At 37.2% G+C, this 27,311-nt stretch overlaps 3 protein-coding genes across 5 annotated transcripts in view; 2 read left to right on the plus strand and 1 right to left on the minus strand.

Moving 5' to 3' along the window:
• Window positions 1–582, plus strand: part of TfIIFalpha (transcription factor IIFalpha) — a 54,612-nt gene extending 54,030 nt beyond the window's left edge. For both annotated transcript variants that reach the window (XM_069301430.1, XM_045760996.2), the window contains exon 12: window positions 93–582. In XM_069301430.1, the coding sequence (XP_069157531.1) occupies window positions 93–297 (205 nt within the window). In that variant the 3' untranslated portion in view covers window positions 298–582. The remainder of the gene's footprint in view (window positions 1–92) is intronic.
• Window positions 583–4,202: 3,620 nt separating this feature from the next.
• LOC123769757 (uncharacterized) lies at window positions 4,203–14,886 on the minus strand. Of its 2 annotated transcripts, XM_045760998.2 has the most exons (4): window positions 14,715–14,874; window positions 11,921–12,157; window positions 10,328–10,528; window positions 4,203–8,279 (listed from the first exon to the last, which is right to left on the minus strand). In XM_045760998.2, exons 1-4 carry the CDS (start codon window positions 14,757–14,759, stop codon window positions 8,274–8,276), a joined length of 489 nt encoding a protein of 162 aa, XP_045616954.2. In that variant the 5' UTR covers window positions 14,760–14,874; the 3' UTR covers window positions 4,203–8,273. The 2 variants fall into 2 exon arrangements, with proteins under 2 accessions (XP_045616954.2, XP_045616953.2); XM_045760997.2 differs by lacking the exon at window positions 4,203–8,279 and having other exon boundaries at window positions 8,797–10,528; window positions 14,715–14,886.
• LOC123769754 (uncharacterized) overlaps window positions 4,919–27,311 on the plus strand; it is a 77,585-nt gene continuing 55,192 nt past the window's right edge. The window contains exon 1 of the mRNA XM_069301429.1: window positions 4,919–5,028. The gene's annotated coding sequence lies outside the window, so the exon portion shown is untranslated. The remainder of the gene's footprint in view (window positions 5,029–27,311) is intronic.

Below are 27,311 nucleotides of genomic sequence, written 5' to 3' on the forward strand. Positions count from 1 at the left end.
AAGAATAGACTTCTTAATGTGAATTATTATTAGTTTTTACATTTTCAGTTTATTAGTGGCTGCTCTGAATTATAATTTATTACACATTGCAGTGACAGCGGTGTGACAGAGGAGTCCATTAGAAGATACCTGATGCGCAAGCCTATGACCACTACAGAGCTTCTTCACAAGTTCAAGTGCAAGAAGACTGGTCTCAACTCAGACCAACTTGTGCATGCCATTGCTCAGATCTTAAAGCGAATCAACCCAACCAAGCAGATGGTTAAAGGCAAAATGTATCTTTCTATAAAACAATAATGTAGTAGTCGGTATACAAAGATTATTTATCTTACAAATTTTATTTCTGAGGAGGAGTAAGGCATGTGTGCAGTTGAAACCATCTAGCCTTTTGCGCCAAACTGAAGATAAAGTGCCCGGTTAAATTCTTTTTTTAAAACAAATTTTTTTTTTTTTTAATTCTATTTTAATATTCATTAAATTTTTTTGATTCTGAATTGTCTTGTAGCAGGTACAGTACCTTGCTTATTGCAAGCACGCATGGAAGAAGAGTGGACAAAATTCAAATAAACAAGACAAAAATTATCAGTATTTTCATTTATATACTTTTTTCCAATTTGTCTCCACTGAGTTTTATCTTGTGTGCCTTCAACCAGACCTTGCCAATTTCTTACGTTAACTTTACATTAACTTTCGCATTCTTTTAGATTTGTTAAAAAAAATTAAGTTGTGATGTTTGACTTAGAACACTGCCACAAACACTTTACAACCCTCCATGGTTCCTGTTCTCTTCCATGCTCTAATACCAACACCTTTACTCTGTTACCAGCCAGCTGGACCTTATTAATTATCCTGTTAATAAAGATGATAGCCACAGCCTCTACACAACCTTGTTTACCTTCAAGCCTCATACTTCACCATTATATGTAATACACAGTGGGCAAAAATATGCTCGAGTAATGTTTAATCAGTATCAATAATTGTTGGCTCATTGTTGCATCAACGACATTTTCCCAGAAACTAACATCTACAATAGTAACAATTATTGGTTTTATCCACAGATATTTGCATTATGTTTCTAGATGTGTTCATGGATATGCCATTTCTAAAATAGTGTGTTTGTTTTTCTATTGGATTAATATACACTGATTTGTAACAGGATGTAAATGTTAATTTACTGCTGAGTTTTATGTTCAAAGGAACTGAAAGTTTTATGTTCAAAGAAATATAATTTATTATATACTGCATATGAATATATCTTATTCATATATCTATACATATTATTTATATTCATATAAGATAAAATATATCTTATTTTATTGTCATTGATTGGTAACAATGCCAATTTCCTTAATTTTTTATTTTTTAGTTTCTACAATTTTATGCGGTACTGTTTATTGCGTACTGTAATATACTGTATGGAGAAGAACAAGTAAACATGGTTTCTCTACATTAATGTAAACGCTCATTTTTTGTTTAACTTTGTACCTACGGTAATGTTTTATAACCTTGAGAAGTATAGTAAAATCCTTAATACATTCCTGGAGACACTGTATAACTGATCTCTGTTGTATTTTGTAAAGACTGTTAATGGAATAATAGATTGTTTCATGACTGAATTTTGTTATATAAAATAATAATAAAAACCATGTATTGTACTGTTAAATAAAAAATTTGATTGAAACTTAGATGGCCTGTACTTTGTGTAATTTTTCAGTGTTCTGCATTCTATTTATTAAATAAAGCAGAGCAGCCAATGCAGAAAATCCATTATGTACTTCATAAATGTATGCCGTACTTGTGTGCCTTCATCCTGTTTACAATCTCCTCCAACAGCTCCACCTTACATCTTCATACAAATACAGTCATTTTTTACATGAAAATGACTGTATTTGGTTTGTCATCTCTACTGCAAAACTGCATTCTTTACTTTCTCAGCTACCCAGACACTTGTCAGTTTGTGATCGTCCCTAGTTCATGCGGACGAGGCAATGCAACATGTGCATTACACACAGTGCCGAGTTACAAACCCATCAAGATTTCAACTTAGATTCAACAGAGCAGTTGTTAAGCACACGAGGCAAAATCTTACTGAAGCGACCATACGAGTCATAAATACTCGTACTCCGCCCCAGTAAAACAGAAACAAGTAACCCTTAGTGGGCCAGCCAGAGGCTTAGGGCCCGTGCAGGAATATCCCTGTAAAGAAAGTTCCCCATAACTCTCCTGGCTTCCAGCAACATGAGGCTGGAAGTCTGACATATGTGGTATACAAGGTTCTGAGTGATTCATTACACAAGTTTCTAAAGGCCATTTTTATGTTGGCCAATCTGGCATATGCTGCTGATGCTATCCTCTTGATATGGGCTTTGGGGGACAGGTGTTGCATGATATCACCCAGGTCTTTCTCTTGATTCTAGAAGAATTTCATCTCCCAAATGGTAGCTTATATCTGGCCTTCTCCCTACACCTATCTTCATTACGTTACATTTGCTTGGGTTAAACCCTTTAACAACCATTTGTCTAGGTCTTCTTGAAGCCTCATGCTGTCCTGTCTCAATCCTTCTCATAATAGAAACAGGATAGATCAGAGTACAGAATCTTGTGGGACTTCATGCCAATCTGAGGTCTCACCCCCTCACAGTAACTCTGCTTCCTATTGCTTAAGAGGCAGAGTTAGCCTAACTAACTCTTAGCCCTTAGCCATCTGGAGCCTCTTATGGGAGACTGTATCAAAGGCTTTCCAATAATCCAAGAAAATGCAGTCTGCCCAACCTCTTTCTTGCTTAATCTTTGTCACCTGATCATAGAATTCTATTAAACCTGTGGGGCAAGAGTTACTATCCCTAAACCCATATTGGTGGTGTGTCACAAAGTCCCTTCTCTCCAGATGTGCTTGTAGGTTTTTTCTCAATCTTCTCCATTACCTTGCATGGTACACAAGACACTGGCCTGTAGTTTAGTGCTTCTTGTCTGTCACCTTTTTTTGAGGGGGTGCTAAAGTGAGGGCAAAGTTATGCCTTTGCCACACTTTACCACATTTCCAAATTTACATATTTATATTCATCGTACTATTAGGCTCCTAACTCCGATATATCTGTTTCTTAGATATTTAGATTTTTGTATGCAACAATTTTTCTCCATTCAATACGGTACCTTATGCCATGCACCAAATACCAAATATTTCACTACTGCTACTTCTTGTTCTACAATGTTCTTGAAACTGCTACTCTTTCTTATACCAAAGCACCACACAGGATTATTAAATTAAAATACTGCTAAAGTTTTGTGGGCATTTCAGTCCATGACCTTTTGGTTAAAATTTAATCTATTAACTAACCATATTAATGCAAATACCTTTATTTATAAAGAATGTATTAGTTATGCTTACATGTATCTATAAGATTCATTGCAATAACTGTTATTCAACTACTGTTCATACAGTAAGCAATATTCTCAGAAGTTTTTTCCTCATATGAAAAGTCACATTTCTAGAACAAAAATCCTTACCCTCTTAAAACATTGATACATTCTGTATGTCCCATCTCTGATGCATAAGTCCTGTCTACTGAATACTATAACAGCTTTTGGGGAAGTTCCTAAGGGCATGTGTATATTTTTTGCTTCTTGCCTCAACTTTTCTCTTAGATTGTTAGCATTCAGGCATGAATTTGCAGCTATAGTATTCCTCTCTCACTGGCACTTTCATGCCTCTTTTCTGTTAGGCATATATTAATTGCAAAGCCATATCTGGGCAGGGTGGACTAATTTAGTACCACTTACTGTTTGCCCAAGTACCCCAACGATATATAATTGGGACGTGGATGCACTGAGTGACCTCTCAGGTCTCATTACCTGAGAGGTCTTTTACAAGTCTAAATCCAAGCATAACTAATCACTGATAGTATACTGTCCTTGTTATTCCTGGAACAAGAAACTATGCTGTTCAGTTTTTAAACTAGAGCTGCAGTATTACATGTGAAAGCTCTTTTGGACAATGGATAATAAACATAAACAGTCAGATTTTATGGCAACTATGGTACAAAACATAATACATTTAATACTGATAGAAAGTTAAATGAATATATATAGATACTGCACCTCTAATTAATTTTTGTTAGAACATAATGTTTGCAATTGACTATTGATTTTTATATCCTGTACTTTCTAACGTATATTGTAAAGGAAGTCAATATAAGCCATCATTTAACAAAATACAAATTTATTTATTAGTTTTCTCAAGTACAGTTATTATAAATTAAGGTTGAATGTGAAAATTTATCCTATATACAGTACAGGATACTGTATACTTTTGTAATACTGTATACAGTTTCTAGTCTTTGTGTTAACCCTAACCCAGATAAACCCAGATAAACTGTTATTTGTTAATGATAGTCAAATTGATAAACTGTTAATGACAGTCAAATCAGATAATCTGAAGAAACACTATTTGGTAAAATGAATCTTTGTAAAAAAAAATAATTGCTGTACCTGTATAGTCATAGTGGCTTGGCACTTTTCCCTGATAATTCCCTTCCTTTTCTGTAAAATACAGTAGGTGACACAGTTTTTAATGTTTCTAAGCTTTTATAAACTCAGCAGCTCTTTGTCAATTGACAAGACTAATTATTTATGAACATTTTGACACAATATTCTTGCACTCAGTTGATCACAAAGGTAAACCTTCTGGATCCATGGGACAGAGTCAAGACAGTCAGAACAGGTCGACATTACATACTGGTGTCAAAAGCTACCTTTTAAATGTCCCTTCATAGTTGTGCAGGTAGTGGGGGAGCATTCAACTTGTTTGGAATGGTTTGGAATGACTGCTAGAATGCACATTTGTAAAAATTTCTTTGCATCACAGTTGATGACCAAGGAGCACTAACTACCAGTTAGCTGAATCAGCTGCCTCCACAGACTGCCACCAGGTGGCAGTACCAATTCCACAACCATGTTCCTTGACCTAATTATCCTCACATTCTTCCCAGCTGAGACAGGTGACAGGTGTAGCAGACAAGAACCAGTTCAGTTAAGTTTTTTTGTTTGTGTTTTTGTTTTCCATCTTTTGAAGCTATTTAGTATTATAATACTCCATGTGTAAGAAACATGTTATTTGTGTACTTCTGGGTTCTCTGTGCTGTGCCTTTCCTACACTTTCAGCTTAGGGTTTGGGCCAGGGTCAGCATTGATAACACCTTCCATTTTCAGACTTCTGTTTGAGCTAAATCTAACCCCAAGGATGTTTATCAGACTTGATAATGCAGAATTCCAGCTCCAGTTTTCACAGAAGCTGATGTTGATACAGTTTTTGATGTCATGGTTTTCCTTCCAGAGCCTTTTGTTAGTTCATTTAGTTTCTCATCATCAGATAGATCTGGGAGAGTGCAGTTTTTCACAGTTCTTAAAAATGCCTTTGTAATTTTTAGTTGGTGTTTACCAAAGTTTCATGATTTGGCTGAAAGCATTTTTTTCAGTCTTCACCTTTATGCTAAAGGAATTACCTTGTGAAGACTCAGGGGTTTCCTAAGGAGGTATTTCTCGACTCTGTTCCTGATGACTTCTTCCTCAATCAAGCAAGCGCTTCACCGACACATTTGTGTTTGGGGCTTTATAGCCAGCCTTTGTGTGGCTGAGGGGACATTAATGTTTGGAATTCATATCTGTATGAACCTGCATGAATTCAGATGGTGGATGTATAGATTGCACAGAACTAGAAAGCATATTTTTGTCTCCAAACACAATGTGGCAATTGAGTAGTCTCAACAATATAGATTCTACTACGTTACTTATTTCGAATTGAATACAGGTCATGGCTTCTTTCTTCTAAAGGTTGTCCTCCAAGCAGTTCATTCATAAGTACAGAGCAGTATGTATATAAGTACATAACAGTCTCCGTGGCGTAGTGGTAAGATGTTTGCCCGGCTTTCCGCGAGAGCTTTGTCCTGGGTTCGTATCCTGGCCAGGAAGGATTTACTGGGCGCAAATTCTTAACTGTAGCCTCTGTTTAACTCGACAGTAAAATGGGTACTTGGTTGTAAAAACGATTCTTCGCAGGGGTCGTCGTATTCTAGGGAACATAGGATTACTTGCCCGAAACGCTACGTGTACAAGAATGTAAGAACTCTTGTATATATAAATAAATACAGTAAGCAGGCAGAATATGTATCAAATGTATAAGCAGGCAGCTTCTCTCAGTTCTGTCTGATTTGGAAGGCATGGAAACTTTTTACCTGTAAGTAATGTTTTAGTCTTGACATATTCCAGTTTTCATGCCATTCTTTCCCTTTCTATATAAAATACTTTATCGTGTTGGTAACTGCACTTGTCATTCTACCAAGCAGTTTCTCACATTTTTGTATAGGTTCATGCTGCTCCATACATTCTTAGGAATAAAAATTGAAGGTTCTTGTAGGTCATGGTGCTACATAGCCTTCCCGGATTAGTACCTTCTGTTGGTAATTACTTCTTGTAGGTTGGAGCTCAATTCCTGATACAATTCCTCTGTCCTATCCTAAATCCTTATCCTCATCCCTTCAAATGGCTATATAGTTGTACTGGCCTAGCCTTCTCTCCTGATAATTACCTTGGCATTCTTTACTGCCCACTTCTTATATTCAACCTATATGGGCTGTATTGTTCATTTGTCTTTCCTCAAGATCACCTTAAACTTTGGTACTCATCTACCAGTTGTTTCTCTCTGAAGCTTCTCAGCATGTATTCTTTTACCTTTTGCCCAGTGGGCACCATTGGTTGAAAGTGAAGGATGCAGACGATGTGACAACGTGGCTGACAAAATGACCAAACCACAACTTGGAAGATGAAGTGACAACATCACTTCTCCATCTTCTGAGTTGTGGTTTGGTCATAAAAACGATAGATGTTACATATTAAACAGAACGCTGATAGCTTTCACCCAACAGTGGTGGAAGTACAGTATATGGGTGGATGCTTTCACTACTTGAGAATCTCTTACAAAACATCAACATTGATCAGGCAAGCCTCCAAATACTCCTCTCTGCTTATATCTCGCACACATACCAGAGTATACTCTTAACAAGTACATAATCAATTAAGTTCTTGGGTACAGTTTCATTATTCACTTCTTTCCATGTTTAGTGTATTTAAAATATTTATTAGTATTTATTAAATATTAGTATATTTATTAGTACATATATCTTCCAATCTTCAGCCAGTAATTAATTCGTGGCACACCATTACTGTGCGTCTTAATCAGGATCTACATTCTATATTTTAGTAGTCCTAGGTATCATACTGATCTCCCTAAACTACAGAAAAATTAATTCTCACTACTGTCATTTGACAGTACCCATGGATAACAATCGCCATTTTATTCTTTACAATTACACAAACACTTGAAGTGCATTAAAAGAAGTTATTCATTACACCATACTACTATTCATACATTAAAATTGATGTTCATTCTCTCATTTTCTTCCACTCCTTGCACACTGAACATTAATAATGTTCATTAAAAAAAAATTTCACCTTTTGTGATTTATTCCTCTTGGTAAGCCAAAAATTTGTAAACCGAAGTGAATTTTCCCCATAAGAAATACTGCAATGTAAATTGAATTAATATGTTCTACACGCCCCAAAAAATTAATTTCAAAGTGAATTTTATGCCTAATTCACCCAAATCTTCAGTACTTACAAGTTATTGTACAAGTTATTGCCTAACTTTATTGATGACTTGTTGGCGTATGGAAGATAGTGAGGAGGGGGGGGGGGGTCGAGAGGAGGAGAGGTGTTAGTGTTTGAAAGGGGAGTCCTCTTCCATTACAACATCAGGCAGTGATGTCTTCTCTTGGGTACACTTTTTCTGGCACGTTTTGTCTGCATACCACTAGGACCTGCTTGTGGCTCATTGCTTGATTTTCTCACTAAAAATCTATCCATAGAGGATTGTTTTCCTTTCGTTGTAACACTTGCCTCACTAGACAATAGTGTCATTAAAAAGGTTAATGCCACGGCCTACTACAGCTTGCTCTGGGCGAGTCGTTTCAACAAATGTTTGCATTTCTTCCCAGTCTACATCACTTCCTAATTGTTGAGAAAGGGACATTCTGTACTGCCTCCTCCTCCCCTGAAGAAATTTCCTCAACTGCTCCTTGTGAAGGGCTAGGAGTTCTTCACTGTATTCCTCCACCAACTCCTCCCCCATCAGCATCATTCAACTCCAAGCCCAATTTCCGGCCCAGAGTAACAATTTCCTCAACAATAGGCACTTCAGGTTCAGGCTCAAACCCCTCAGTCTAGTTCTGAAACACATTCAGGCCACAATTTAAGGATTGAACCGTACCACTGGCTTTCTTGGAACCCATGGTGAGATAAATAATACCTTTTAAGTACCCAAAAAATTAAATTCTTTCCAAAGAATTCAGGCGTAATTGTCACTAGGCGGGTGGCATTGGTAAACCAAAACGCTGTCGCCGTATCACCATGAACTAGGTCGGCCATACTCGTATCAACAAACTTCGTTTCCCAAGGCAAAGTTCGTAACCTGATTCGAATTTAATGAAAGCCAAGGCGACTCTACATTAAAATTCATGAATGTGTCATTTGGTTCAGTGGCCACCTAGCCCGAGGACAGGTAGAAAATTCTGGCATGGGCCAGCAGATTTTCTGCAGTGCTTTGTTATTTTATAAAGTAGTACTGTAACTGTTTTCCCATTGGGAGACAATACAGTACCTAATTAGCCACTTAATATTATAGTCCCTCCAAAGTCAGTTTAGACCTAGGCCTTTCAGGTATAAAATGTTAAATAAAGAACTCCAAAAGGTAAAAAAAAATCTTATTTATATATACAAAGAGTTTTTACATTCTTGTAAAGCCTATTATAAAAATATATTTGCACTGCCAATCTTCCAAAATATTAAACACATGTTTTGTATGAGATTAAGAATACCATCCTTACTTAACTAATTATGCCGGGTAAAAGCATTATCACAGCCATAAGACTCGGTTATATAAAATATCTATCTTTTTCAAACTAAATTTGTACATAAATTTGTAAATGTTTAGGGGAGAATTACCACTTAAGAAACATATCAGTTTGATAAATAATTGGACTATATAAAGTAATGTGGATTAATGGTTATACCAAATGGTATAACATTTGGTTATACCATATGGTTATACCAAATGGTATAACAGTCATGAAAGCAAATAAATGATACAACTAAAATGTCATAAAAATATTAGCGCAAGATATGTTAAGTTTTAACAGTAAGTGTACCCCATTGTGAATTCCTCAAAATGCATTAAGAGACCTACCTATCCAGAATTCACCCTTTGTCAAAACCATGTGCTATTTAGAGTCAATACTCTATACTGAAATTCATTACTAAAGCCAACACAGACAAACAATAAAAATACTAATGTGAATGAAAATCAATACTCCTGAGATCAAATATATCAAGATACTTAAGATACAAGCTCTTTGGTCATATCAAATCTTAGTTAAACCTTCACACTTTTCCTTTCATCCAGCACTTGTTCATCCTTGGAAATTTGAGAGAAAAAGTTATTCCAAGCACACCAGTTGCTTTCAATAATGAGTGCAGTGAGATGAAATGGTGAACCAACTTTTCTGTCTGCAATAATTGCTCTGACATAGTCGTGTTTCCGTGTGTCACTGTAAATGTTGTATATAGGGCTGCTAAATGGTGTGACAACACTCATTGCATAACTACACAACAGTCTACAGAGACGGCCATTGCCATCTGCAAAAGGATGTACTCCGACCAGTTCCAGTAGTAACCATGCTGCACACTTAAATAGCCTTTCCATTTGAACCACCTTATCATCTTCAAATTTGATCCAGTTAATAACATCATTATATCTGTCAAGTACTCTTTGAATTGCTGCTTCACCATCCTTCACAGTGTCAAATTTTGGATATTCGTGATAAAAACCTTCAAAGTCTGCACAGCGTTTATTTGTGCTTGGAACACCGCATTTGTTAGGCGGCAGCAAATCTTTCATTAAAATCTTGTGGACATTTATAATGCACTGGTCAAAGTCTAGCAAACCTAGTGTCAAGGGGTCTTCCTGTAGTCCTTTCTTCTTAACCTCCTTCATGTGATTCACAGCATTATGCAAATTAATGGTCTCTAACCTCTCCTTTGGGGATACATGTAGATTGCATATATTGTTTATGACTTCCCTAGTAAGAACATTGTCTTTAGTTCCAATGTCCTCTTCTTTATTTGTGTGTGTAATAAAGCTAGTTTCCATATCCTCTAATGTTCTATAAACAGCTTCCTTAAGAGATTTAAACTCTATCCTTGAAATCCTGCTACTCACAGTTTTGAACTTTGTCTGGTAATTTGCAATGTCTCTTATCTTTTGCTTCAGGCAAATGTCATCTTTATTGTTCCACCAGGGTACATCTAATGGGAGTTCAAACTCAATAATGCTTCTACAAGTTGCTGTAGTGGGTAACTCGCCAACTTCCTTTGTAAATGTCTTGATGCTCTCCAAGGTATCCTGTAGTCCATCCTTTCTCTAATAGTAAAATAAACAATTGTACATTAGAAGCATATACTGTAGTTGCAACATTAGAAACACCAAATTTCATCAAAGTAAATTTCAACACTATACACTTTAGTGCTATATACTGTACTTTCACAAAGTAAATTTCAATATATTTATTGTGATGAGATTAAACTAAAGTATTAAAGTATTAATACTATCGCGTGTACCTCAAGGTACACGTTAAGTGTCAACTCGAAACCACACAAAAATGTTTATACTATTATCAGCTTTCTGATATCAATTTTTGTGCTATGTCGTTCAATTTGGTATCAAATTGTTTGCAATGGAATGCTCTAAATGAATATTTGCATAAAAGAGCAAATATTAGAATGTTACAAATACCATAAGATAAAGTACATCATGTGAACAACACCTGATTTTCTTCATTTAGTCATTATTCATTCCCGACATTGTTTATGACACCATATCATTTGTTTTTGTTGCTTGACATTATTGTTTTTGAGTATGAAAATACTTTGCAATCGATTTAGATTGTTTTGCAGTCATTGAAAGTAGGAACATTCCAAAATTTACCCGTTTGCCAATATATACTGATCATTGGTAGCCTCATAATTACCATCAACATCTCAATCTCAAATATCTGGCAGTATTTTTCACATTCACACTCCCAAAGTCCTGCCTGGGGCCTGATGCTATTAAAACAGTACACTGATACCAAGGATTATTCATCTCTCCCATACACACACATACATACATAAATATATGCACAATAATCATGAGGACATCGCATATAGTAACATAATACACAGATCACTGGTTTGTTTTAGGCATAGATTAAACATGCATACGAGTGATGGCATTGTCGGCCAAGGTGATCTCTGGATGGTCCTCTAATACGCATTGCCTACACTACTAAAAAAATTATATATACTGTACATACATATGATTTTCGGCAATTTTGAAATGGATGATGCATTTAGCGACACTGTAATGCTTACTGGCTCGGTACAGATGACACTGTCATCAGAATGTTAGTTTTAACTATATTTTTATCAGTGTTGCCTATTGTGTTGTGTATCCACTGCAGCATAATCGCTTGGTTAAAAAAGAAAGAAAAAAAAAACTAGAAGTCTGCAACATTATTACAATACATTCAGTGTCATTATTAAGTTTTCTGCTCTTGTGTGACAAAGCAACATTAATCAGGAGAAAAAGGGAGATATGCATACCAGTATTATAAGGGTATGCATAGCGAGTTATATATTTGTATAAATGACAGGGAATCACTTGTAATTTAGTTATTTTATAACTATCCTAACTGAGCTAATAACTAGAGCTAGGTGAGCCATAACCTAATTATGAAATGATAGAAGGATATTACTTAAGTTACACGAAACCTACCGTATCTTTCTGAATTAGGAGCTTAATATCAAATTTTCCCAATGACTGCTCCTCCACTTTTGTCTTCGACTTGTCCGGTATAACTGCACATTCTTTTTTCGTGGTTTCTTCCTCGGCTATAATATTCTCAAGGCACTGTGTAGACACATGTTGTGTGTCCACGTGTTCTTCCATGTCTTTAACCACAGCAGTCACAGGGTCTTCCATTATTGCATCACTGCTTCTCTTACTCTCCATCTAAAAATTAAATGAAAGGTACAGTAGAACCATGCAAAACCATAATATAATAAGTAATGATGTAAAAATTTAGTCTTCTGGCTTTAACTATATTAATTTACAGTGTGTTGCCTAAGCCCAACTTGTCTGACATTTTACTCTGTGAAATTAGTCCAAATATCATGAGAAACATTAGGGACATCACATTTTTAATGATTTTTGTAGATGGGCACAATATAAGAAATAGTAAGGAGTCTTGGGAAAGTCATTCAGCATATTTAAAACCAAATTCAAATGGTTAATTCAAATTCAAATTAAAACCAAATGGTAGATTTAAATTTTGAGATTCCCAGTTTTTGTTCACAAATATGGGTCCTTTTTCCTTTGAAAATGAGATTTCAAGGCTAGGGCAATGGAACAATGCTAGGTGTAGTTAAACCTTTTTACAGTAAGGTTCTCTTAGTAGTTGACCAGACCACACACTAGAAGGTGAAGGGACGACAACGTTTCAGTCTGTCCTGGACCATTCTCAAGTTGATTGTGATGAGGAAGTAGACAGGCAATAAATAGGCAAGAGAGAGCTGAGGAGCAAAGTAAGGTGTAGTAGAGGGGATAGTAATAATAATAAGAGCTGCAGAGGGCCTATTGGCCCATACGAGGCAGCTCCTATTATAACCACCGAATGAGGAGATAGGAATAAGAAGAGGAAGAGGATAGCGTAGAAGACAATGAATAGAAAAAGGGAGAAGAGAGAAAGAAAAGCTAAGAGAGAAAGATAAATGGAAGGGGTAGGCTTATGTTAGGTCACGTTTGTTAGAAAGATTAGAGCATTTGAGTATATGCTGTGAAAGGGAAGAGTCCACAGCAACAAAGCCAGGATTCAAGTTCATGTTGGGTACATTGTGTATTAGAGCCGATTCAACAAGACGGCGTCTGTGTAGAGTAGAGGCAGGAAAGATTATTTTGGAGGAAGACCAATCAATGGGATGATTAGAATCCTTCACATAGCAGAAGAGAGCATTGTTAGTGTCTGCAAACTTAACACTTCTCGTGTTCTTTAAGTCTGTCATTCAGTGTATGGCCAGTTTCGCCAAAGTATTGGAGAGGACAAGACAAACAGGAAATAGAGTAGACACCAGCAGCATTAGAAGCAGGAGGAGCAGTGCGAGCTAGATTGCTACGAAGTGTGTTAGTTTGTCGAAAGGCGAGTTTAATGTCAAGAGGACGAAAGGTATTGATAAAAGTTTTGAGTTCAGATATGAAGGGAAGGCATAGTACAGTGCTACTAGTGTTGGAAGCAGGTTTAGGATGAAAGAAATTTCCTTTAGCTTGAGAGTAGGCACAGTTGATGAAATGCAAAGGGCAACCAAGGCGAGAGAATGATTTGTAGATAAAGGCAATTTCAGAATCGAGAAACTGAGGGTCGCTGATGTGTAGAGCATAGAGGAAGAGAGAGACGAGGACACTTTTCTTAACAGAAGGAGGATGGTAGGAAAAGAAGTGAATGTACATGCCACTATGTCTCTTAGTAGTTGTTCTCCCTTCCAAGTGCTATATAGTTGTAATGGCTTTGCATACTCCCCTGGTAATTCCCTCCCTCCCCTCTCCCCCTTCCCCTGGAGTGGAACTTCTGACCCTCCCCAGGATGCATCCCCCCTCCACGATAGTTGCCTAACTTGACTTGAGAATGGTCCAGGACGGACCGAAACGTCGTCGTCCCTTCAATTTCTAGTGTGTGGTCTGGTCAACATAGTTGCCTAACTCCTGGGTACCTGTTTAATGCTAGGTGAACAGAGACATTAGGTGATAGGACTATGCATGTCTGTGGTTTTGTGAGAATGTTCCAAAAACTCCAAAAATGTCACTAATTCTCTAACTTTTGGTATATACAGTATATGTAAATAACAAGAAAAAAATTAACAAAAAAAGAATGTTGCATCCATGGGAACCAATCTCACAATACTGTACACTGATCATTCAGGACTACAGCCTAATCTGTCCAATAATACCTTCAAACCAAAACCAACTTAATTATGCAAGTATGAACCGCAATAAAGTTCAGTCCTAAGTAATATATTAAAAAAGTTTAGTTTAGTTCATTTATTATGCACCCCATACCCATCTTGTGGGCAGTAGTGGAAAGGGTTACAGAGGCACATAATGGGCTCAGGGACTGAACCCCACAATTCATTTAGCTAAGCAAGTTACAATAAATAATAAATAAATTTTTATTCAGGTAAGGTACATACATACAAGAGATTTTACAAAAATTGATCGATTTATGGATAGAGCTAGTACATACAATGCCTAAAGCCACTATTACGTAAAGCGTTTCGGGCAGTCTTGATGAGCTAGTTACAAAATTCAGTATAATTCGTCACATCATAAATGGGTTCGAGATCGACCACAAGTACAGTGTCTAAATTAAGCAACTGACGTGTGTGGAGAGCTAGAGCTAGAGTGTTTGTCCTGCACACGAAATACAAAATGACATGATCGCTATTTCGTCATGACGGAAGCGCTTCGCTTCGTTACCAAAATCTTGTTCGTTTACACCAAATTTACATATTTCACTAACCAGTTCGGATGCAGGAAGTCTTCCTTCTTTACAAGCAGTGTGCATGCACTTGATAAACTAGATGTGTGCGAAGTTTTTAACCAAATAATCAACAGTGATAAGCCCGTCAAGGCCTTCCCCCGTGTAGTTCCTTCACCGTCCGCTGGCAGCCGCCGCGGCGCCACCTACCTGATGTGTGAATACAAATTGATTTAACTAAACAACACTAATGTCTTGGCGTTTTCTTTTGAAAACCGCTTAGTTTGATTTATATATTTACAAGAAAGGTCTATTAGCAATTTTTTTACATTTTGATGTGTAAAGTATCTAGCTATTATATAGGTCTTTGTTGAATCATTATAAGAACATAAGAACAAAGGCAACTGCAGAAGGCCTATTGGCCCATACGAGGCAGCTCCTATTTATAACCACCCAATCCCACTCATATACATGTCCAACCCGTGCTTGAAACAATCGAGGGACCCCACCTCCACAATGTTACGCGGCAATTGGTTCCACAAATCAACAACCCTGTTACTGAACCAGTATTTAGCCAAGTCTTTCCTAAATGATGATGATGAAGATTAAGCCACCCAAAAGGTGGCACGGGCATGAATAGCCCGTAAGTGGTGGCCATTTTAAGCCATTACCAGTATCAAGAGCTGATACTGGAGATCTGTGGAGGTGCGAATGCACCCTGCATGATGGGAGATGTCTCCCTTGTGAATGTGTTAAGATGAAGATGAAGCCACCCAATAGGTGGCACGGGCATGAATTGGTAAGTGGTGGCCCTTTTGAGCCATCACCAGTATCAATAGATGATACTGGAGATCTGTGGAGGTGCGACTGCACCCAGCGTGACGGGAGATGTCTCCCGTGTTTTAAACAGATGAAGAAGATGAAGATGAAGCCACCCAAAAAATGGCACGGGCATGAATAGCTCGTAAGTGGTGGCCCTTTCGAGCCATCACCAGTATCAAGAGCTGATACTGGAGATCTGTGGAGGTGCAAGTGCACTCAGCGTGACGGGAGATGTCTCCCATGAATGTGTCCAAGATGACGATTAAACCATCGAAAAGGTGGCACGGGCATGAATAGCCCGTAAGTGGTGGAACTTTTGAGCCATTACCAGTATCAAGAGCTGATACTGGAGATCTGTGGAGGTGCAACTGCACCCTGCGTAACGGGAGATGTCTCCCGGACCAAGTGGTGACCAAATGGTGTGTTTCCTAAATCTAAACTTATCCAATTTATACCCATTGTTTCGTGTTCTGTCTTGTGTTGATACTTTTAATACCCTATTAATATCCCCTTTGTTATGTCCATTCACCCACTTGTAAACCTCTATCATGTCACCCCTAACTCTTCGTCTTTCCAGTGAATGCAACTTAAGCTTTGTTAATCTTTCTTCATATGAAAGATTTCTAATTTGGGGAATAGCAAAGCATCTATGGGATGAAATATCTAGGGCATCTAGATCTAACAGTATTTACGTCATGGGTGACTTTAATTTTAGTGGAATAAACTGGTTGAACAAAACAGGGATAGTGAAGCAGAAGATTTTAAGAACATAAGAACATAGGAACAAAGGTAACTGCAGAAGGCCTATTGGCCCATACGAGGCAGCTCCTATTCTATAACCACCCAATCCCACTCATATACTTGTCCAACCCGTGCTTGAAACAATCGAGGGACCCCACCTCCACAATGTTACGCGGCAATTGGTTCCACAAATCAACAACCCTGTTACTGAACCAGTATTTACCCAAGTCTTTCCTAAATCTAAACTTATCCAATTTATATCCATTGTTTCGTGTTCTGTCCTGTGTTGATACTTTTAATACCCTATTAATATCCCCCCGGTTATGTCCATTCATCCACTTGTAAACCTCTATCATGTCACCCCTAACTCTTCGCCTTTCCAGTGAATGCAACTTAAGCTTTGTTAATACAGTATTTCTTCATATGAAAGATTTCTAATTTGGGGAATTAACTTAGTCATCCTACGCTGGACACGTTCAAGTGAATTTATATCCATTCTATAATATGGCGACCAAAACTGAACTGCATAATCTAAATGGGGCCTAACTAGAGCAAGATATAGCTTGAGAACCACACCAGGTGTCTTGTTACTAACGCTGCGATTAATAAATCCAAGTGTCCGATTTGCCTTATTACGAACATTTATGCATTGATCCTTTTGTTTTAAATTCTTACTAATCATAACTCCCAGATCCCTTTCGCAATCCGACTTCGCAATCACAACACCATCTAGCTCGTATCTTGTAACTCTATCATCATTACCTAACCTCAGAACTTTACATTTATCAGCATTAAACTGCATCTGCCAATCCTTTGACCATTTCAAAACCCTATCTAGATCAACTTGAAGTGATAGTGAGTTCTCCTCCGAATTAATTTCCCTACCGATTTTCGTATCATCGGCAAATTTGCAAATGTTGCTACTCAAACCTGAATCTAAATCATTTATATATATTATAAACAACAGAGGTCCCAGGACAGAGCCTTGAGGCACTCCACTTACAACATTTTCCCACTCTGACTTGATTCCATTTATACTAACTCTCTGTTTCCTTTGGTATAGCCATGCCCTAATCCAGCTTAATATAGCACCCCCAATACCATGAGACTCTATTTTTTTAATCAGTCTTTCATGTGGCACTGTATCAAAAGCTTTGCTAAAGTCAAGGTATACAACATCGCAATCCTTACCACTATCAACTGCCTCAACAATGCTAGAATAAAAAGATAACAAATTTGTTAAACATGAACGGCCATTTATAAAACCATGTTGCGACTCAATTATTAATTTATGTTTTTCAAGATGAAGACGAATTTTATTTGCTATTATAGATTCGAGTAACTTTCCCACAATAGACGTTAGGCTAATTGGTCGATAGTTAGACGCAAGTGATCTATCTCCTTTCTTAAAAACTGGTATCACATTAGCAACTTTCCAAAACTCTGAATTTTCTAGAATTAATTGACGATTGCTTTCTTACGCAACACATTAAGGAACCAACACGGGAAAATAATATTTTAGATTTAGTGTTAACTAACAGGGAAACACAAATTAATGACATCGAAATAGGGAGTGAGCTAGGGAACAGTGATCACAAAGAAATCAGATTTAGCATAGAATGGAATAGACCTGTAGGAGAAAATTCTGTTAAAGTGCCAGATTTTCGAAAAGCTGATTTTAATAGCCTAAGAAATTTTTTGGGTCAAATTAATTGGAAAGTCTTGGGTATAGGGTGTGGGCCGGTCTTGGAGCGAGACATGAACCCAGCGATAGGTGACGTTAATGGGGATTTCGATGTGGATTCAATATATAACTTATTTAAGAATATTAAGGAACCAACACGGGAAAATAATATTTTAGATTTAGTGTTAACTAACAGGGAAACGCAAATTAATGACATCGAAATAGGGAGTGAGCTAGGGAGCAGTGATCACAAAGAAATCAGATTTAGCATAGAATGGAATAGACCAGTAGGAGAAAATTCTGTTAAAGTGCCAGATTTTCGAAAAGCTGATTTTAATAGCCTAAGAAATTTTTTGGGTCAAATTGATTGGAAAGGCTTGGGTATGGGGTGTGGGCCGGTCTTGGAGCGAGACATGAACCCAGCGATAGGTGACTTAAATGGGGATTTCGATGTGGATTCAATATATAACTTATTTAATAATATTCTAAACAAAGCACAGGAACGTAGTATACCATACAAATTGAATAGATCGTATACTAATGACCCAAAGTGGATAACAAAGAATTTGAAGAACCTTATAGGTAAAAAGAGAGCTTGGTACAAAAGGATTAAAAATGGGGAGGTCACTTTAGAACAGGAATTCGTACAACTGGTTAGAAATGTTAAAAAAGAGATAAGGAAAGCAAAAAGAAACTATGAAGTTCGCATAGCAGGGCAAGCAAAGACAAATCCTAAAGGGTTTTTTCAGTTATATCGTACTAAGACTAGGGAAAGGATAGGTCCATTAAAAACTGAGACAGGTCAAATAACAGATAGTGATGAAGAGATGAGTAGTATTTTTAATAAATATTTTGTATCTGTATTTACTAAAGAGGAACTTAACAATATGCCTTCAGCCGAACAAGTCTATGTGGGTGGGGACGAGGACAGGTTGACGAGTTTAGCAGTTACCAGGGAGGATGTTCTTAAACAAATAGTAAAACTCAAACCAAACAAATCCCCAGGGCCGGATGAAGTGTTTGCTAGGGTGCTTAAAGAATGCAAAGAGGAGCTTTGTGACCCACTGTCAACCATATTTAATAAATCAATAGAGTCAGGCAGAGTGCCAGAGTTTTGGAAAGTTGCTAATGTGATACCAGTTTTTAAGAAAGGAGATAGATCACTTGCGTCTAACTATCGACCAATTAGCCTAACGTCTATTGTGGGAAAGTTACTCGAATCTATAATAGCAAATAAAATTCGTCTTCATCTTGAAAAACATAAATTAATAATTGAGTCGCAACATGGTTTTATAAATGGCTGTTCATGTTTAACAAATTTGTTATCTTTTTATTCTAGCATTGTTGAGGCAGTTGATAGTGGTAAGGATTGTGATGTTGTATACCTTGACTTTAGCAAAGCTTTTGATACAGTGCCACATGAAAGACTGATTAAAAAAAATAGTCTCATGGTATTGGGGGTGCTATATTAAGCTGGATTAGGGCATGGCTATACCAAAGGAAACAGAGAGTTAGTATAAATGGAATCAAGTCAGAGTGGGAAAATGTTGTAAGTGGAGTGCCTCAAGGCTCTGTCCTGGGACCTCTGTTGTTTATAATATATATAAATGATTTAGATTCAGGTTTGAGTAGCAACATTTGCAAATTTGCCGATGATACGAAATTCGGTAGGGAAATTAATTCGGAGGAGGACTCACTATCACTTCAAGTTGATCTAGATAGGGTTTTGAAATGGTCAAAGGATTGGCAGATGCAGTTTAATGCTGATAAATGTAAAGTTCTGAGGTTAGGTAATGATGATAGAGTTACAAGATACGAGCTAGATGGTGTTGTGATTGCGAAGTCGGATTGCGAAAGGGATCTGGGAGTTATGATTAGTAAGAATTTAAAACAAAAGGATCAATGCATAAATGTTCGTAATAAGGCAAATCGGACACTTGGATTTATTAATCGCAGCGTTAGTAACAAGACACCTGGTGTGGTTCTCAAGCTATATCTTGCTCTAGTTAGGCCCCATTTAGATTATGCAGTTCAGTTTTGGTCGCCATATTATAGAATGGATATAAATTCACTTGAACGTGTCCAGCGTAGGATGACTAAGTTAATTCCCCAAATTAGAAATCTTTCATATGAAGAAAGATTAACAAAGCTTAAGTTGCATTCACTGGAAAGGCGAAGAGTTAGGGGTGACATGATAGAGGTTTACAAGTGGATGAATGGACATAACCGGGGGGATATTAATAGGGTATTAAAAGTATCAACACAGGACAGAACACGAAACAATGGATATAAATTGGATAAGTTTAGATTTAGGAAAGACTTGGGTAAATACTGGTTCAGTAACAGGGTTGTTGATTTGTGGAACCAATTGCCGCGTAACATTGTGGAGGTGGGGTCCCTCGATTGTTTCAAGCACGGGTTGGACAAGTATATGAGTGGGATTGGGTGGTTATAGAATAGGAGCTGCCTCGTATGGGCCAATAGGCCTTCTGCAGTTACCTTTGTTCTTATGTTCTTAAACAAAGCACAGGAACGTAGTATACCATACAAATTGAATAGATCGAATACTAATGACCCAAAGTGGATAACAAAGAAGTTGAAGAACCTTATAGGTAAAAAGAGAGCTTGGTACAAAAGGATTAAAAATGGGGAGGTCACTTTAGAACAGGAATTCGTACAACTGGTTAGAAATGTTAAAAAAGAGATAAGGAAAGCAAAAAGAAACTATGAAGTTCGCATAGCAGGGCAAGCAAAGACAAATCCTAAAGGGTTTTTTCAGTTATATCGTACTAAGACTAGGGAAAGGATAGGTCCATTAAAAACCGAGACAGGTCAAATAACAGATAGTGATGGAGATGAGTAGTATTTTTAATAAATATTTTGTATCTGTATTTACTAAAGAGGAACTTCACAATATGCCTTCAGCCGAACAAGTCTATGTGGGTGGGGACGAGGACAGGTTGACGAGTTTAGCAGTTACCAGGGAGGATGTTCTTAAACAAATAGTAAAACTCAAACCAAACAAATCCCCAGGGCCGGATGAAGTGTTTGCTAGGGTGCTTAAAGAATGCAAAGAGGAGCTTTGTGACCCACTGTCAACCATATTTAATAAATCAATAGAGTCAGGCAGAGTGCCAGAGTTTTGGAAAGTTGCTAATGTGATACCAGTTTTTAAGAAAGGAGATAGATCACTTGCGTCTAACTATCGACCAATTAGCCTAACGTCTATTGTGGGAAAGTTACTCGAATCTATAATAGCAAATAAAATTCGTCTTCATCTTGAAAAACATAAATTAATAATTGAGTCGCAACATGGTTTTATAAATGGCTGTTCATGTTTAACAAATTTGTTATCTTTTTATTCTAGCATTGTTGAGGCAGTTGATAGTGGTAAGGATTGTGATGTCGTGTACCTTGACTTTAGCAAAGCTTTTGATACAGTGCCACATGAAAGACTGATTAAAAAAATAGAGGCTCATGGTATTGGAGGTGCTATATTAAGTTGGATTAGGGCATGGCTATTCCAAAGGAAACAGAGTATAAATGGGGTTAAGTCAGGGTGGGAAAATGTTGTAAGTGGAGTACCTCAGGGCTCTGTTCTGGGACCTCTGTTGTTTATAATGTATATCAATGATTTAGATTCAGGTTTGAGTAGCAACATTTGCAAATTTGCCGATGATACAAAAATCGGCAGGGAAATTAACACGGAAGAAGACTCACTATCACTTCAAGTTGATCTAAATAGGGTTTTGAAATGGTCAAAGAATTGGCAGATGCAGTTTAATGCTGATAAATGTAAAGTTTTGAGGCTAGGTAATGATGATAGTTACAAGATACGAGCTAGATGGTGTTGAGATAAGAACATAAGAACATAAGAACAAAGGTAACTGCAGAAGGCCTATTGGCCCATACGAGGCAGCTCCTATTCTATAACCACCCAATCCCTCTCATATACTTGTCCAACCCGTGCTTGAAACAATCGAGGGACCCCACCTCCACAATGTTACGCGGCAATTGGTTCCACAAATCAACAACCCTGTTACTGAACCAGTATTTACCCAAGTCTTTCCTAAATCTAAACTTATCCAATTTATATCCATTGTTTCGTGTTCTGTCCTGTGTTGATACTTTTAATACCCTATTAATATCCCCCCGGTTATGTCCATTCATCCACTTGTAAACCTCTATCATGTCACCCCTAACTCTTCGCCTTTCCAGTGAATGCAACTTAAGCTTTGTTAATCTTTCTTCATATGAAAGATTTCTAATTTGGGGAATTAACTTAGTCATCCTACGCTGGACACGTTCAAGTGAATTTATATCCATTCTATAATATGGCGACCAAAACTGAACTGCATAATCTAAATGGGGCCTAACTAGAGCAAGATATAGCTTGAGAACCACACCAGGTGTCTTGTTACTAACGCTGCGATTAATAAATCCAAGTGTCCGATTTGCCTTATTACGAACATTTATGCATTGATCCTTTTGTTTTAAATTCTTACTAATCATAACTCCCAGATCCCTTTCGCAATCACAACACCATCTAGCTCGTATCTTGTAACTCTATCATCATTACCTAACCTCAGAACTTTACATTTATCAGCATTAAACTGCATTTGCCAATCCTTTGACCATTTCAAAACCCTATCTAGATCAACTTGAAGTGATAGTGAGTCCTCCTCCGAATTAATTTCCCTACCGATTTTCGTATCATCGGCAAATTTGCAAATGTTGCTACTCAAACCTGAATCTAAATCATTTATATATATTATAAACAACAGAGGTCCCAGGACAGAGCCTTGAGGCACTCCACTTACAACATTTTCCCACTCTGACTTGATTCCATTTATACTAACTCTGTTTCCTTTGGTATAGCCATGCCCTAATCCAGCTTAATATAGCACCCCCAATACCATGAGACTCTATTTTTTTAATCAGTCTTTCATGTGGCACTGTATCAAAAGCTTTGCTAAAGTCAAGGTATACAACATCGCAATCCTTACCACTATCAACTGCCTCAACAATGCTAGAATAAAAAGATAACAAATTTGTTAAACATGAACGGCCATTTATAAAACCATGTTGCGACTCAATTATTAATTTATGTTTTTCAAGATGAAGACGAATTTTATTTGCTATTATAAATTCGAGTAACTTTCCCACAATAGACGTTAGGCTAATTGGTCGATAGTTAGACGCAAGTGATCTATCTCCTTTCTTAAAAACTGGTATCACATTAGCAACTTTCCAAAACTCTGAATTTTCTAGAATTAATTGACGATTGCTTTCTTACGCAACACATTAAGGAACCAACACGGGAAAATAATATTTTAGATTTAGTGTTAACTAACAGGGAAACACAAATTAATGACATCGAAATAGGGAGTGAGCTAGGGAACAGTGATCACAAAGAAATCAGATTTAGCATAGAATGGAATAGACCTGTAGGAGAAAATTCTGTTAAAGTGCCAGATTTTCGAAAAGCTGATTTTAATAGCCTAAGAAATTTTTTGGGTCAAATTAATTGGAAAGTCTTGGGTATAGGGTGTGGGCCGGTCTTGGAGCGAGACATGAACCCAGCGATAGGTGACGTTAATGGGGATTTCGATGTGGATTCAATATATAACTTATTTAAGAATATTCTAAACAAAGCACAGGAACGTAGTATACCATACAAATTGAATAGATCGAATACTAATGACCCAAAGTGGATAACAAAGAAGTTGAAGAACCTTATAAGTAAAAAGAGAGCTTGGTACAAAAGGATTAAAAATGGGGAGGTCACTTTAGAACAGGAATTCGTACAACTGGTTAGAAATGTTAAAAAAGAGATAAGGAAAGCAAAAAGAAACTATGAAGTTCGCATAGCAGGGCAAGCAAAGACAAATCCTAAAGGGTTTTTTCAGTTATATCGTACTAAGACTAGGGAAAGGATAGGTCCATTAAAAACCGAGACAGGTCAAATAACAGATAGTGATGGAGATGAGTAGTATTTTTAATAAATATTTTGTATCTGTATTTACTAAAGAGGAACTTAACAATATGCCTTCAGCCGAACAAGTCTATGTGGGTGGGGACGAGGACAGGTTGACGAGTTTAGCAGTTACCAGGGAGGATGTTCTTAAACAAATAGTAAAACTCAAACCAAACAAATCCCCAGGGCCGGATGAAGTGTTTGCCAGGGTGCTTAAAGAATGCAAAGAGGAGCTTTGTGACCCACTGTCAACCATATTTAATAAATCAATAGAGTCAGGCAGAGTGCCAGAGTTTTGGAAAGTTGCTAATGTGATACCAGTTTTTAAGAAAGGAGATAGATCACTTGCGTCTAACTATCGACCAATTAGCCTAACGTCTATTGTGGGAAAGTTACTCGAATCTATAATAGCAAATAAAATTCGTCTTCATCTTGAAAAACATAAATTAATAATTGAGTCGCAACATGGTTTTATAAATGGCTGTTCATGTTTAACAAATTTGTTATCTTTTTATTCTAGCATTGTTGAGGCAGTTGATAGTGGTAAGGATTGTGATGTCGTGTACCTTGACTTTAGCAAAGCTTTTGATACAGTGCCACATGAAAGACTGATTAAAAAAATAGAGGCTCATGGTATTGGAGGTGCTATATTAAGTTGGATTAGGGCATGGCTATTCCAAAGGAAACAGAGTATAAATGGGGTTAAGTCAGGGTGGGAAAATGTTGTAAGTGGAGTACCTCAGGGCTCTGTTCTGGGACCTCTGTTGTTTATAATGTATATCAATGATTTAGATTCAGGTTTGAGTAGCAACATTTGCAAATTTGCCGATGATACAAAAATCGGCAGGGAAATTAACACGGAAGAAGACTCACTATCACTTCAAGTTGATCTAAATAGGGTTTTGAAATGGTCAAAGAATTGGCAGATGCAGTTTAATGCTGATAAATGTAAAGTTTTGAGGCTAGGTAATGATGATAGTTACAAGATACGAGCTAGATGGTGTTGAGATTGCGAAGTCGAATTGCGAAAGGGATCTGGGAGTTATGATAAGTAAGAATTTAAAACAAAAGGATCAGTGCATGAATGTTCGTAATAAGGCAAATAGGACACTGGGATTTATTAATCGAAGCGTTAGTAACAAGACTCCTGGTGTGGTTCTTCAGCTATATCTTGCTCTGGTTAGGCCCCGTTTAGATTATGCAGTTCAGTTTTGGTCGCCGTACTATAGAATGGATATAAATTCACTTGAACGTGTCCAGCGTAGGATGACTAAGTTAATTCCCCAAATTAGAAATCTTTCATATGAAGAAAGATTAACAAAGCTTAAGTTGCATTCACTGGAAAGGCGAAGAGTTAGGGGTGACATGAAGGCCAGTAGGCCTTCTGCGGTTGCCTTTGTTCTTGTGTGTGTACAGTGTTTTCTGAAGGTAATTTTCTAATTATACAATCATATGTTGCCCTCGGCTCTCCTATTTCATACATACTTTTTTCTTTTGCAAGGGAATAATTACTACGTTTACATTACAATCCTCCCATGGTGGTGTGAATGGTCTTTTAGGCACAGCAATACACTCTGTAATAACATCATGCTTTATAACATTAGAACATACCGTCAGGACCCATGTCTGACGGGTCTTACCCTGGCCGGGGCGTCAGGGCCTGACCAGATCGGAGGCCCATTATATTGAAAATAAACTTATTTATACTTAGTTCTTATTTAGATTCAGGTTTGAGTAGCAACATTTGCAAATTTGCCGATGATACGAAAATCGGTAAGGAAATTAATTCGGAGGAGGACTCGCTATCACTTCAAGTTGATCTAGATAGGGTTTTGCCTTTGTTCTTATGTTCTTCTTATGTTAAACGGTAAAAATATAGAGTAAATATATATAAATATTTAGGCATACATGTTGAATATACCCATGAGAGTTTGGAAGCCGAGATGAACAGACTGTTGGGTCAATGTCGGAAGAGATTACAGCCTCTGAATGTCTTGGCATGTTGTGGAAAGGGAGTGGGAGTCCCTGTGCTACGAATGATATGCTTGAGTACTGTAAGATCTCTTATTGATTATGCTGCACCTGTCATTTCTTGTTTTGGTAAAGGTAGGATGGGCAAGTTGGAGAAGGTACAAAATGAAGCCATGGGAATAATCTTAAGATGCCCAAGAAATGCTATGATTGAGATAATGAGGATGGAGTTGAATTTGAAGAGTATTGGGGATAGAATTTCAGAGATAAATGTAGCCTCTGCCATTAAATTAATGAGAGGTGGGGGAGCTAATGAATTAATCCTCTCTGTTCAAAAGGTGGGAAGTAATGAACAATGTATGATAAAGAAGAGAGAATATACGAGTACCTTATGTTCTAATGTTATAAAGTATGATGTTATTACAGTGTGTATTGCTGTGCCTAAGAGGCAATTCACACCATCATGGGAGGACTGTAATGTAGATGTAGTAATTATTCCCTTGCAAAAGAAAAAAGTATGTATGAGGAGAGCTGAGGATAACATATGATTGTATAATTAGAAAATTACTTACAGAAAACACTCTACATGTATATTGTGATGGGTCAGTAGCTAGGGATGGGAAGGCAGGATGTGGAGTCTTGATCAGGGAGTACACTGACATCAGCACTGTAGATACTGTTGTTGGACGCCGCCTAACTGATGTCTCGTCAACGCAGGCTGAACTCCAAGGAGTATTAGCAGGATTACAGGAAGTAGTCAAATGTGGTAAAAATGCCTGCTTCTTTATTGACAGTAGAAGAGCGTTAGTCTTTAAATAGCAGACGACCAGTATACCAGAATATTGTGATAGTGTAGAGAGAATGTCAAGAAATGAGAAAAAAGTGGGTATAAAGTAAGATTCATGTGGATCCCTTCACATGTAGGAATACTGTTGAATGAGGTAGTTGATGAGATAGCGAAGAGAGCCACATAAAAAATTCTTGATGTTGTATGTCAGTTAACCTTGAAGCAAATAAAAAAAACAGTATCAAGATGATCCAAGAGGGTGAAGAAATGGTAGAGAATGGCAATGGTGGACAGTAGTAACACACTTAAGAATTATTCAATTATAAATACAAATTCGTCCTTCACCTATGGTAGAGGAAAGTCTACTTGAAAGGATTCAATTTACATGAGATTAAGATTAGGATACAAATATATCTGGCAATACGGTGTTGATGTCAGTGAAAAAGATAAGGAGTGTAAATTATGTAGTATGCCGCACGCCCACACCTTAGACCATTATGTATTACAGTGTCAACTTATTGATAACTTCTAGAAATAAGGAAATAAATAGTGTACCACATAAAATTGTTTGGATGTGTGATAATGGTATGATAGACAGTATACTTAGGAGCTATAAGAATTTTGCCCCAAGAGTGTAACACTTATATGCTGTGCTTA

This window comes from Procambarus clarkii, chromosome 45, assembly GCF_040958095.1.
Source record: "Procambarus clarkii isolate CNS0578487 chromosome 45, FALCON_Pclarkii_2.0, whole genome shotgun sequence".
Lineage (NCBI taxonomy): Eukaryota > Metazoa > Arthropoda > Malacostraca > Decapoda > Cambaridae > Procambarus > Procambarus clarkii.

Bases quoted from the DNA above. Each gene is read 5' to 3' on its own strand.
- LOC123769757 (XM_045760997.2), bottom strand. From the start codon at position 14,759: ATGCACACTGCTTGTAAAGAAGGAAGACTTCCTGCATCCGAACTG. The intron at 12,158-14,714 runs GTTAGTGAAATA...TTTAATTTTTAG, and splicing joins GACTTCCTGCATCCGAACTG to ATGGAGAGTAAGAGAAGCAG. The intron at 10,529-11,920 runs GTAGGTTTCGTG...TTTTACTATTAG, and splicing joins TCCTAATTCAGAAAGATACG to AGAAAGGATGGACTACAGGA.